At 38.0% G+C, this 12,528-nt stretch overlaps 1 protein-coding gene across 11 annotated transcripts in view; it reads right to left on the bottom strand.

Moving 5' to 3' along the window:
* PHF20L1 (PHD finger protein 20 like 1) overlaps nucleotides 1-12,528 on the bottom strand; it is an 81,968-nt gene that overhangs the window by 44,349 nt on the left and 25,091 nt on the right. For 6 of the 11 annotated variants that reach the window (XM_077749940.1, XM_077749941.1, XM_077749951.1 and 3 more), the window contains 4 exons: nucleotides 10,017-10,230; nucleotides 9,298-9,426; nucleotides 3,982-4,064; nucleotides 173-425 (listed from right to left, as the gene is read on the bottom strand). In XM_077749940.1, the coding sequence (XP_077606066.1) occupies nucleotides 173-425; nucleotides 3,982-4,064; nucleotides 9,298-9,426; nucleotides 10,017-10,230 (679 nt within the window). The remainder of the gene's footprint in view (nucleotides 1-172; nucleotides 426-3,981; nucleotides 4,065-9,297; nucleotides 9,427-10,016; nucleotides 10,231-12,528) is intronic. The other 5 variants (XM_077749942.1, XM_077749943.1, XM_077749946.1 and 2 more) reach the window with 1 other exon arrangement.

Below are 12,528 nucleotides of genomic sequence, written 5' to 3'. Positions count from 1 at the left end.
GAAATGTAGATGGTTTTTGCCCCTGAAATATAGTTTGAAGCCTTCCCTGTCATATCCACTTAAGTTTGAATTGTTAAAAAGCAACTTCATAAAAATACAATATAACTACAACCAAACTGTTTTTAATGTATCTTATAGGATAAGTAACTATTTTTTAAAAATCTGTGCTCACTAGTTTTATTTATCACTGAAGAAGAAAGCTGAGATACAAGCGTCAAATCCTCGACTTGTATTAACTCTGGGGAAAGTGGTGATTTAGGGGGTTTTATACACCCAGAAGAATCTCCAGATTCATGTTTGCATTTCTTGCTGCGAGCCTTCCCTGAAGACAAAGTTGAGGATAACAGTGCAGGTTTCTGAGTGTTGGCAGAACTGCTAATGTCAGCTTCATTTTTTTTCTGACTTTGAGGTTTAGGTGAAATCGCCTGAATAAATAATAAAAAATTGATATTTTTATTTTGGTTTCTTCATTTTTGTTCTTGTATTCTATTTTGATTGTTAAGCAACTTTAGTATCCAAAAACATTGTTAAGCAACATATAACATTTCTATTACAAATGAAAAACCAAAAAGAACCCCACAAATTATTAACTAAAAGTTGAATAGGCTATCTTTAAAGGGATGCTGTCAGCTTTCGGTCTAAATTTGATTTTTTTAAAAAAACCACATTATTCAGAAAATTCTAGGAATAGGAAAAAAAAAAAAAAAAAAAAGGCTATCGTGCCGGGCAAATATTTTCACGGTATTATACTGAAATATACCTCTTTCGAGACTGTGATTACCAACTAACTACCTTGATAACAATTAGGTAAATGAACAGCATTTCCATGGTTTGGAGCATTAGAGGAATACATTTAAGCTTCTGACTTTTAGATGTTTGGTCAAAAAACAATTTCCTTCATCAAGTTGAATGAAGAGGTCGAAGTAGACAGCTTCCCTTTAAAGAAAGATCTCAACAGGAAAACAATGACCAAATTAACGAAACATTATCTTTAACTCATTTTAGTGCTGAAAGCTAGACTTTCATAAGCATAGTGCATCATGAAATCAAAGCCACCAGCAATACAGAGTTAAAAGACTAAAAAACAATACAAAACAAGCAACAACAAAAAAAAGGAACAAAAAACCAAGGAGTAAAACCAAGTGTAAGTTAAAAACATTGGATTTAAAAACAAAATACGTCGCATTCTTAGATGAGAATTTTTACCTTCCTCCTGCCAACTGATACTTTTAAAAAAAAATTAGAACTTTTGTCAGTTCTCTCATAAAGGATATCTTTATTCATTTGGCAGTACAATTTCCTACCTACATAGAAATCTATGTGAATGTGTCCAAAGACCACAGAATAGCCACAATGGATGGGCCTACAGTCTATGGTGCTGGAAGGCCTGGGCTGTATCTCTTTCTGACACACGGATCGGAGAGCAAAACGGGAGATACGCTTTTTAAAAAATCGAGGCCAACATAGGCAGGCCTCTCTACAGAATTAAGTTGCTAACACTACGAACAACAGGCTTGTCCCCAGGAAACCTTTTTACTTCCTCATCTTTTAGGCAGGATGACCATCAGGTCAGCAGCGTGCCGTTCTCTGGAACGTGAAAGAGCATCGTCTGGGGACCACCGGGCGTGCTGCCCCCCGCTAACATACAGGGCGCTCCAACTCTGCCGGGCATCTGCCATTAAGCAGGGCACCTGGGGGTGTGCTGGGTGGCCTGCCGGACACGCCACATAAAGGGCTGGTGTCAAGGACCCCCTTCATTCGGTTGTCATCGTCTCTAGTCTTCAATTTACTCATTATGCATGTGTATAAGTGCGGATTAATCACTTGAAAAAGTACTCCACAAATGGAAAGGATTCCTAAACTTCTCATAAAAGGTGTTGCCAGAAAAGTAATTAGAGCCATTACTTGTAAGTAAACAATTTTATTGTTCATCTTCACATACGTGAGAGACATCACTACAGCATCCATTACTCTCAAGTTACAAAGTTATAAAACAAGATTTTAAAACTTAAATTAGTATCTTGATAAGGTGCTTAACTTCTAAACAAGGACAAATTAACATTTTTAAAAACTTACTGAATTATGCATCTAATGCAGGTTTTATCCAAAAGTAAATATAACATGACAATTCCCTAATACAATTAAATAATCTATAATTAATATCTGAGAATTGGGGTTCAAGACCACAGTCTGAATTTTTGTTTTAAGTGTAAACCCATTAGCACAGTAAGTTCTGGCTGTCGGCCTGTGATAAAACTGTCACGAGTGACATTATTTTACTCATTAAGACAACAGAGGTTAGTGACAATCGATACCTCTCTTTTAAGTCTATAGTTATAGATACCAATACTTGTAACTAAGAGTTTTATAACTCGGCTTTTTAACTTTGAAGCAGGGTAAACAGCATAAAAATTAAGAGTCTGGTTACAAAACATTTTCACAACGATTTCCATGTGAATGACAAAAATGAGGGAACGGCAGCATGTTCCTTAAGAAGCTAAGATAATTTACAAACTTTTCAGTAATGACTATTGGTCTCTTTGTTACAAAACTGGCAAGGACTCTCAAAATGACTTAATGATACGAACAGAAACAGCCGAGTTACTCGATTTTTCTTTCTTTTTTTTTATCAACTTGATTTCAGACTGTTGTTTTCTGTACTTCTCTCTGAAATGAGCCCTGCCCTCTCCACTAACTTCCAGACATAAGAAGTAATCTTCACAATCACATTCACCGCAGCACGATTGTGCATCATGAAAGATTGACATTGTAATGAATTTTCCAGAAACATTTTATTACCCAAGTCCCTGATGTATTGCATTCTGAGAATAGTATAAACAGTGGTGAAAATACAAAATACTGTTATATATGGGATGCTGAATAGAGTCATACACAGTAAAAAAAAAAACTCACTTCAAATTTGGTTGATATACTGACAGTAACGGCAAAGACTTAACCGCCTGATGATCACAGAAAATCAGAAGGGATGATTCGCTGACATATTAATCAATTTAAAAGACCATTGTTTTAATACAACATTAACGGAGGCACCAAAACAATGCACTGTTATCAAATCAGGCCTAAAATAACCCTGAAAAACTCAATACAATATCAATTAAATTTGGACTCTTTTTTAAAACGCATATAGAGAAGGGCAGAAGATACTCAATTTAAAGTCTTCTTGATTAGGCTACTAATAAAGAAAAACTCAATGAATACAAAAAGGATATATTAAAACTACATTAAGGCTCAGATTTTAAAACAGGAGAACCAAGGAGATCCAGTTATGGCTATCACTGTGTCCTTAGAGTCTTACAGTGCCCCAGAAGTTAAGCCCTTAGAGAGTGTGAAAGCATGCACAGTTCATTATGTACAGGTACTGTGGGGACGTGAAGGTAGCCAAGGCAAAATCTAGCAAATGCCACCTTCACTTTTAAATTCCTCTATTAGGTGGTTTAAAGACAGACCCTTAATAGTTTTTTAAAATTCTTTTGTAGTTACTAAAATATACATCCTGCAAAAATGTATGGCTCACGGATCGGTTCATAAAACACAGAGTCAGTCTAACAACACCAATCGTTACAATATAAAAGAAACTTCTTACAAAAGAAGCTTTATTAGATGTCAAAAACCCTGTTTTAGCTCACAAATGAAAAGTACTTGTGGAAGGGTCTTTTCGTAAGCTAGTTACCTAACTAACGGTGAGCTAGTGGGAGGCTCGGACCCTGGGAGGCCTGTCCCCAGGCCTTCAAATGCTGGAGACAAGGGCGTTAGTGCCGGTCTACTGAAAACCAACACGAGCAAAGTCGGTAGTTTATCTGTATGCCTTGCAGAAGGCCGAGTTAAAAATATAGCATCAATTAATCAGCTTCCTAGTCCCATATCCAATCAAAAGGGCAATTTTCAATTACGTGGATACTATAGCTCCGTGATCATTCCAGTTGGGAACCTTGAAAAAAATCAAATGCTACCATTTCATACCTGCTCCAGCATTGGAGCCGTTTCATTGAAGTCTTCCTTTTTTTCAGCACCATCCACCCCAACAGCTTTGGATGCCAACAAACCTTGAGGAAAATTGTACAGAAATTGCTCATTAGAAAAAATACTGGCTTTCAATCTAATCAACTTCCCCCCAACGTTAGCAGTTGAAGCCCCCCATCCTTTTTAGTACACAGGAAGCAAATGGTCTCAAAGGGTTACTTGACAAAAACAAGTACACCCGTTATGACGACTCAAGGGACTGAATCACAACTCGAGTTTTTTACACAATTCGTTTTCTGTAAAAAACAAAAAAAATCACTCCTAAAGATATCCTTAAAAAAACACATGCATATACATTTTAACTCTATGATGTACTATCTAGAAACCTAAGGTTGGTTAGATTAATACTCATACTATGGGCTTTGTTTATACAACTAAAATACAGAGTTAATATCAAGATCTGAAAAACCCTTCCTGAAGACTCTGTTGTTGTTCTATTACTAGCTCAACAACTACTCCCAATTTTTAACTCCACATGGATCCTTTGACCAACACTTTATGGGTTTATCCCTATGCCCCACTATACCTTATCTTCTTGCAAACGTGCCCAAAACACTGACGGATCTGCCTTATGTCAACGGGGGGAAAAGTGCAGGTCCTTCCTCCATTAGGACTGAATACTATAGCCTCATTCTACAAAAGGTGAAATAATTTAGGAATCCCAGTTTTCTCCAATGTGTATCTCTAATTCTCAATTTTCAAGGACAGAATATTTTATCTACAGCACATAAATTAACCTTATAAGACAATAAACCTCTGCCTTAATGTATAAATTAAAGGCATTTACTTGGTCAAGCTTCTTTGCCACACACCTGACAAGTATTGTCAGTGTAGCCAAGTTTAGAACGCTTATGGAATACAACAAGTATGTCTTTCCTTATGACCACTGAGCACATAAAAGGTCACCAAAAATCATTTCTGCCATTTCAAACCTGGCTACATAAAACCTCTGCTTCAAAGAAAGCATGATTTAACAATCAACACCATTAACAGTCAACTTACTACAGCAGTTATACCTCCTAGACTACTGAGGCTGTCTAGAGTATAGTCAATAGGAAGAAAACAGTGCCCCACAAATGCCACATGACATTGATCCATCCATGTGGCAACATCTTTGGACTTTTTCAGGTAACTATCTCGAAGATGTTAGGTAATCTAAGTAGGAATTCAAAAATTAAAGATGTATCCTTAAAGTAGTACTACAGCCAAGTGTTAACTTAGGACCAAAGCAACCTTTCCTTTATTAGAAAGTTGAATATCCAGCACCCAGAATTGTTCATTTAAAATAGAAAAGGCTGAGTGTAAAATAGTGATTTTGACAAATCAATGACTGGTATTAAAAATGTATCTGGTCCGGTTGAGACAACAATCTACATAGTTTGCACACACAATATTAAGTGTGGATTTAAATGGGGGTGGGGGGAAGCCAATACAGAAATAATTTTACAAAAAGCTTACAAACCATAAATTCAGTCCTGATTATGTTAATATCACTTCTGAACATATTTTTTGATGACTGAAACAGATGTAGCACGGTGTGCTTCCTTAACATTTAAAACCATGTTCACTAAGTTTTTCTTCTCTAGCTAATATTTTTGAGAATCACTACTACTGAAATGAAAAGAAAAATAATTAGGGAATCAAGTTCTTTTGCAGGGAAATGAGCAGAATTTCTGCTTTACTCAAACAGGACAAATATTTTGCTACTCAATCTATTAAATGTATCTTATATTTTGTTTCCTTTCATAGAGGTGGTAAAAGTACTTTTCAAATCCCATTAATAGAGAGCAGAGATCCCAAATTACAAAAATAAGGTACTACAAATTCTAAAAGAAACAAAATAATTCAGACACTCATAAATTTAAAATAGGACATTATAGACCCAATTAATTAAAAGCATTCCCACCCAATGGTTTGTGATGGAGAAATAAAGCATTGTAATGTTGTTATAAAAAGTAATGGGGCATTTAATAAAAACTACTCAAAATTAGATTAGAAGATACAATACTTGGTATTCAGTGAATTCAAATGCCTCAAATATGATCGAGAAAATCTTTTCATACTTTATATAACATGCTATCTTACAAAAGAGGTACCAGATACAAACAAGGGGACAAAAATAAAAGTCTCTGAAAGGTCTCGGATTACTGCTGCCCCTGAAGAGGCTGTCTGAAATCTGTTTTCTTGGCCTGTGAATATTCTGGGTAAAAATACAATATCCTTAGTGAATGGAAACAGATACAGAAGAAGTTAGTTTTACTTATTTGTAAATGCTTATTAATTATATGTCGCTAACAGGCCCACCTCCAGAAGAATGTATCTGTGATTATCTTAACAGAACACATCATGCAGCTTCAAGATGTTATGTAAATACCAGATAAAAGTAGAACATCAAATATTCATAAGTCCCGCCCACAAAGTTACAATTTCTCAATACTGTACTTGAGCCACAAAATCACAGTTGTCTGCCTCTGCTAATAGGAATGAACAGAACAGAGGCCAGAGAACCCTAGAATGGCAAAGGGGAGGAAGGCTGGGCTAAGTAGTTAAATCTGTGCTCTAATCACCGGGAATTCAAACAGAGGATTCAAACACAACATTCTTGCTGGGAGAAAGTATTGAATATTCTTGAAATTATCATCAGTAGCACATACTGCCCCATTCCAACCTCTGGGTTTTTTCAAATTATTTTTAAAGTTCCTTAAGCTGCACAAACATATCTAAGCTGGCTGGGATTCTGGGAACTCCTACAACTGGCAGAATCAGACCATGCTGCTGTTTTTTCTTTTGCTCCCTTGACAGACAATTTGTATGTTATCATCTACTCAAATTTGCTTGCAGTCTGCTTGCAGCTTGGGCCCAAGCATGGACTCTTGAATCTCTCTGTAAAATTGTCAGTTCTAAATCAGTATGCATAAAGTACACAACTATCAATAAGGTACATCACATAAAGAAAAATAAGTCTCCAGAAGGGCATATATACACTGTGCAGCTACTATTTCAGTGTGTACTTATTTGGAAACTTCAAAAAAAAGCCATCCTAGACCATCCCCTAACCAGAATTCAGGTTTAGAATCTCTACAGGCTGTGGCCATCAGGAAGGGAACAGAGAGTGAATATAGGAATTAAATGTATGCAGTGGCTGGTCCGCTTATTTCCAGCTAGAATGATTTCAAAGGTAAATAAAGCGTGGAGTGGGGGGGAAACATGTCAGAGCAGCCAAGATGCTACTATGATCGGAGCCCTACTCCTCTCAGTAGCAAAGGCACGAACAGATACCGTAGGTGAGCTTGATAAATTTAAAATTTATCACCAAAATCCCATAGCAAAACCACTGCTTTATATTATTCTCATCTGTTTTTATGGCCTGCAAATGAAATTTACTACACAGAGCAAGCCCGAGTTTCAACCGCTGAAAACAGTCTTACAAAAGATCTATTCTCTTTATGTACGATATGATTGCAACATGAAAACAAAAACAGGATTCAGAGGATTACCATACATTCAAATCTTCTGAGTAAATAAAGGGAAAAAATCGTAACAGCTTCGCATCCGTGAAATCTTACACTTTTCTACTGCTGCCACAACTACCAGGGAAGTAAGGACAAAGTCCCTCCACCTTGTGTTACTAAGCAACCAGTATTAGAACTTCCTTGAGACACCAGGTAAAATGGTTTTCTTTTCAAGGCCACATGTAAATAATACACTGTTGTTGACTGAGCTATTTTCTTCTTTTGTTTCTTTACATGTCAGGGGCTTGGGCTCGAACTGCTCAGGAAGGCACGTGTAAGAATATACTGCCTGAAACTAAAAGCAGGTTATCCAGACTGCAAGAAAACCCTCGAGGCTGGTAAGCTGGCAGGCGCACCGCGTCAGCGTCAGGGTCCCAGTCACGTCCATCTCCCTGGGGCTCGGCCCCTGCGGGAGTGCTGCTCTAGTCTTGGTAGCACCGGAGTCGGAAGCGCTCTCCTCTTCTGCCACGGCCCGCAGCCCTACTTGCCATCCCGCTAGCGCCAACCTGAAGTCTCAAGGTGCCCTGGTAACCACCACCCGACAACATCCGGGCTTGCTCCAAAGCTAAGAGTGTCTGAGGAAAAGGGAATGGATGAATTAATCTGAAATATCCCCTGTCCTGGGGCCGAAAATATCCCTTACCAGCAAAAGGCACAAAAATAATGTTAACAAATGGAGAATAACAAATATTCTCACCTGTTGAAACCAATTACCATCACTTGAGATGAATTCTACGATAAAACAATGGTTCTAGACAACACTCAGCTGCAGAGTCCTTGTTCAGCGGGACTCTACTCCTCAGGAAATGGTCTGAATGCTTAATTTACATGTATTCTTTGATCTGACAGCAAAACCAAACATCTTCAAATTATTTAAAAGAATGCCAACAAAGGTTTGTACAGCTTTATTAGGCCAAAGACACTAAAAATAATTTTGTCCTTAAAAGAGGAATAATTAAAAGTATCTTAACTCTCTTTTTAACATATACTCAGAAAAATTAAACACGTTTACAATTTCTTCCAAAGATTAGAATCGTTAGGCTGAACAGGCCCTGGAAGTGATGGGGCCCTCGTGTGACTGACCCTCCTTCAAATACTTAAATCCCTTCTCCTGTGGACACTAACCATGCTAGGATTGCCAGTTTTCAGTGTCCTAACACCCTACTTCCTAAATTAAAGCAGGCACAGAAAAATAAGATGGGATTCTAGGAACCAACCTGAAGATAAGAAATGCAAGAAACTTCTGGAAGTACTTTTGCTTTGGGAGTACACAGATCCGGGAACTGAATTCAATGGAGCGTTCATCTTGGCAGCCATACACACTGCCGTCTTTAACAAGCCCAGCCAAGGGGAGGAAGGTTTGTGTAAGAACACTTAGGACCTCAGGGGCTGTGTCCCCAGCAGACGGACAAAAGCAGAGAATTCAAGTCTTAATAGAAACTGCTCCTGCCACCAAGGTGATGTAAAAACTACGGAATGTTGTCACATTTGATCCTATCAACCCTCACAACATCCCTGTGAGGTAGGCAGAATGGGTGACGGTTTTCACATTTCACAACAGAAAAAGCTGACAGCGCTGAAGGAATGTTGACCTTGAAGAGCCATAAAGTACCTGTCTTCCCTGTTAACCAGTTTGTCACACTAAAACAAAAGATACATTTTGCTTTATTAAAAACAAACTCATCTAAAATCAAACCCTCCATTCCCCCCCCCACCCACAACCAAAAGAATCATTGTAGTTTACCAGTAATCTTGTTAAGTCGAGCTCTCTTGGCCTGAAATGAGTTGCCTTGATTATTTTTCCTCTTGTTTGATAATGTGCTCTCTGGCTGTGGAAAGACCATCTTTGGAACGTTCTCTACATGAAGTCCTACTTTTAATAGAATACATACATGAGAGTTTATCTAGAATCCAAAGTTAAAACACATGATTTGTTTTTAAATAGCAAAATAGTAAAAATGCTTCACGCTTATTTTTTTGTTAACCCACTGCTTGACACAGAACTTCAAAAACACAAATTGCTCCAGACTGATATATTAGGAATAAAAAAACTACCTAGTAGTTATTCTTTAGGAAAGAAAAGCAGCAAGAAAAGGACTCCCTGCTTTTCCCATTTTACATCTCAAAACACATGCATTTAAAGCAGCAGCGTTTTAAAAAACTTAAAGAAAAAAAAACACACACACGAAAGAAGCAAAAACCCCAAAGCCTACTAACAAGAACTTAGAAGTCAAGATCCGAATTCATCTCTGTTCAAGAATACCGCGGGCACCCATCATCCAGTACCCACACTGGACCAGTTACATCTGGCTCTGTCACCCACTACAAAAGTTACCCACTTACACTCGGGAAGAGCCCAACCATTTAACCACAGCCCCGAATGACAGGTCGCCAAAGGGTCTGGCTTACTCACTATGTGAGTTCACCCGCCATAGGAATGAACGTTAAGAACAGATTTTGTACCAAATGGTTCACTAGACGTGGGCAGATCTTCCTTCTTCTCAACTTCTGATGAAGCTATAGAAGCTGAAGTCTCTTCCTTCTTTGAAGGTACTTTAAACCATTTCCTCTCATCTTTGTCTTTATCTTTATTGCTGTTAGCGCTGGTACGAGGTTTGCTCCCTGTTTTATTCTTGGCTGCAGCTGCAGCAGCTGCTTTGACTAAAGCTATCCAATCCTCCAAAGGAAAAACACAAAACATGTGAAGTATTAAAAAATTAATCAAAATTTAACTACACTAATAAAAACATGTATCACATTTTCAAAGCGACAAAACCACACACACACAAAAAAACAGAATTATAGTTATAAGATAAATCATCAACACAGTAATTATCAAATTTAATGATCTAATGGGTTAGTGGGATCATATAACCTTACATAAAATAGGTAAATATTCAATAGCAAATATTCCTTTGCTATCATTTTCACAGGAATAAAATCTAAAATAAAGGAGGGGCCCCTGTAACAACTCTGGAACACTACATGGCATTCTGCCTCAGTACTTTAGATTTAAATGGTAAACTGCATTTCTTTTCTGAGCACAACAAATCGTGGAAGAAATGAGTGAAAAATGCTTACGTTGCAATTCTGCAAAGGTTAAAGAAACGCATTCTCAGTGAACAAATTACTATTCCTTGTTAGGAAGAATTAACAAAGTATGGCCGATTTCACAGAATTCAAGATATGATTTAATTAATTTTTAAAGCTTTGACAGTCTGGACACCAATGTATCAGAACAGCTTAATATTACTAAAGAAAAAAGAGCCACATGATTTGACCAAGGTGTCTTACATACATACAGTCAGGCTCCAGACTAATTTCCCTCACTCTACAACTTCCTGGATTTGTGCTGATTACCATTCTTCTGCGATCCAAGTATTTATTCTTCCTGTGCTTATATTTAAAGTTAGTTGCCACACAATTTTTCTCAACTAAAAATGCTTATTGTAAAAAGTATGGAGGGGCTCCTGGGTGGCTCAGTCGGTTAAGCTTCCGACTCTTGATTTCAACTCGAGTCATGATCTCAGGGTCTCAAGATCAAGCCCGCATGAGGCTCTGCACTGGGCATGGGGCCTGCTTGAGATTCCCTCCCACCTCCACCTCTATCCCCATCCTTCCCCCATGCCTGCTGTCTCTCTCAAAAAAAACAAAAAAAAAAAAAAAAAGGAAATACGTAAAAAAGTAAAAGAGTGGTGTTAACATTTAAATCTGTACAACCAAAAAGATTTTCTTAAAACAAGTATTTGTAGTATCTCTACAATTACTCTTCCGCTAAGGCCACTAAGCTTCAAAGAGGCCAGCTCAAATTCAACCAAGATGGGCATACACTAACTGCTTAGTCCAAGTAACTACAACTACTTCTCAACATCAAATACATTTCCTTCACAAGTTACATAACAAACCTCAATCATTAGTCAAAAGAGGGTGCTGGCTGCTCTTGAAAATATATGGTGAAGACAAAAAGCCCCTAAAAATAAACCAACAAACAAAACCTGTGTTTCTTTCTCTCCCCCATGACTGAAATGAACTAAAAATACCACGTGACTGCACCGAACTATTCACTCACCAATATTCTGCTAAACACCTTGCTACATGTGCCAGGAAGCACACCAAGCAGTCATGAGGCAACAATTTATAAAAGACGCTGCCTGAAAGGCCTTAAACCGCACGGGCCCTGGAGCGGCCACATCTTTGTTCCCGCCTGGAAAATGCCCAGCATCTAGCTTTCTCGGTATTTAAACTGTGTCCCCCCAGTATATGTCTTATTAGAAAGCAAATTAAGACACAACTGTAAAATACAGATTTATGTCTCTAGTTTGCAAAATATCAAAACAAAATAAAACAAAAGCCCTCAAAAAGAAAAAAGATAAATCAGTATTGTCCAACCCCATGTTTACTCGGAACCACGGTTTTTGGGCCTACCTATAAGGAACTGAAAGGCAAATAAAATTAACTATTAAGACAGTGTGACAGGAGAGGCAGTGGAGGAATAAACGAACACCATGGAAGAACAAAACCAAGTCCTGGCAATCAGAGGGTGTTTGAGTAGACACAAGCAGCAGGAGGGGGCTGGGGAGCCCAAGTGCCACGGCCACGGCCACGTGGAACCTTGAGACTGACACTGAAGTACTACAGAGAGAAAGCACCGCTGCAGTGACCGAGTAATCCGCAAAGCAGAAAGAGAAACAAAAGTACCACCAGACAAGCAAAGTGTTACATTCCACAGGGAATAGCCTTGTACAGCCTTATTAAGAGCAGAGTGTTTAAATCTGGGTTCCATGTTGTGGGAAAAATTTTAGGTCGTTACAGAAATGCTGAAACATGCTAGAGGTGCATTCCACTCCAGCTCTTTTTCTTTCCAATGAACAGCAAACTGGAAGAGATTCATGTTGTACCTCTTGAAAGTGCAATTAGATATTTTTTAAAAGTGCCTGATCATATGACTTGTTAATCATGGCATCAATGCAGTTGT

The sequence above is a fragment of the Crocuta crocuta genome, unplaced genomic scaffold, assembly GCF_008692635.1.
Source record: "Crocuta crocuta isolate KB4526 unplaced genomic scaffold, BGI_CrCroc_1.0 scaffold119, whole genome shotgun sequence".
Classification (NCBI taxonomy): Eukaryota; Metazoa; Chordata; class Mammalia; order Carnivora; family Hyaenidae; genus Crocuta; species Crocuta crocuta.
This window is presented reverse-complemented; position numbering and strand designations above follow the sequence as displayed.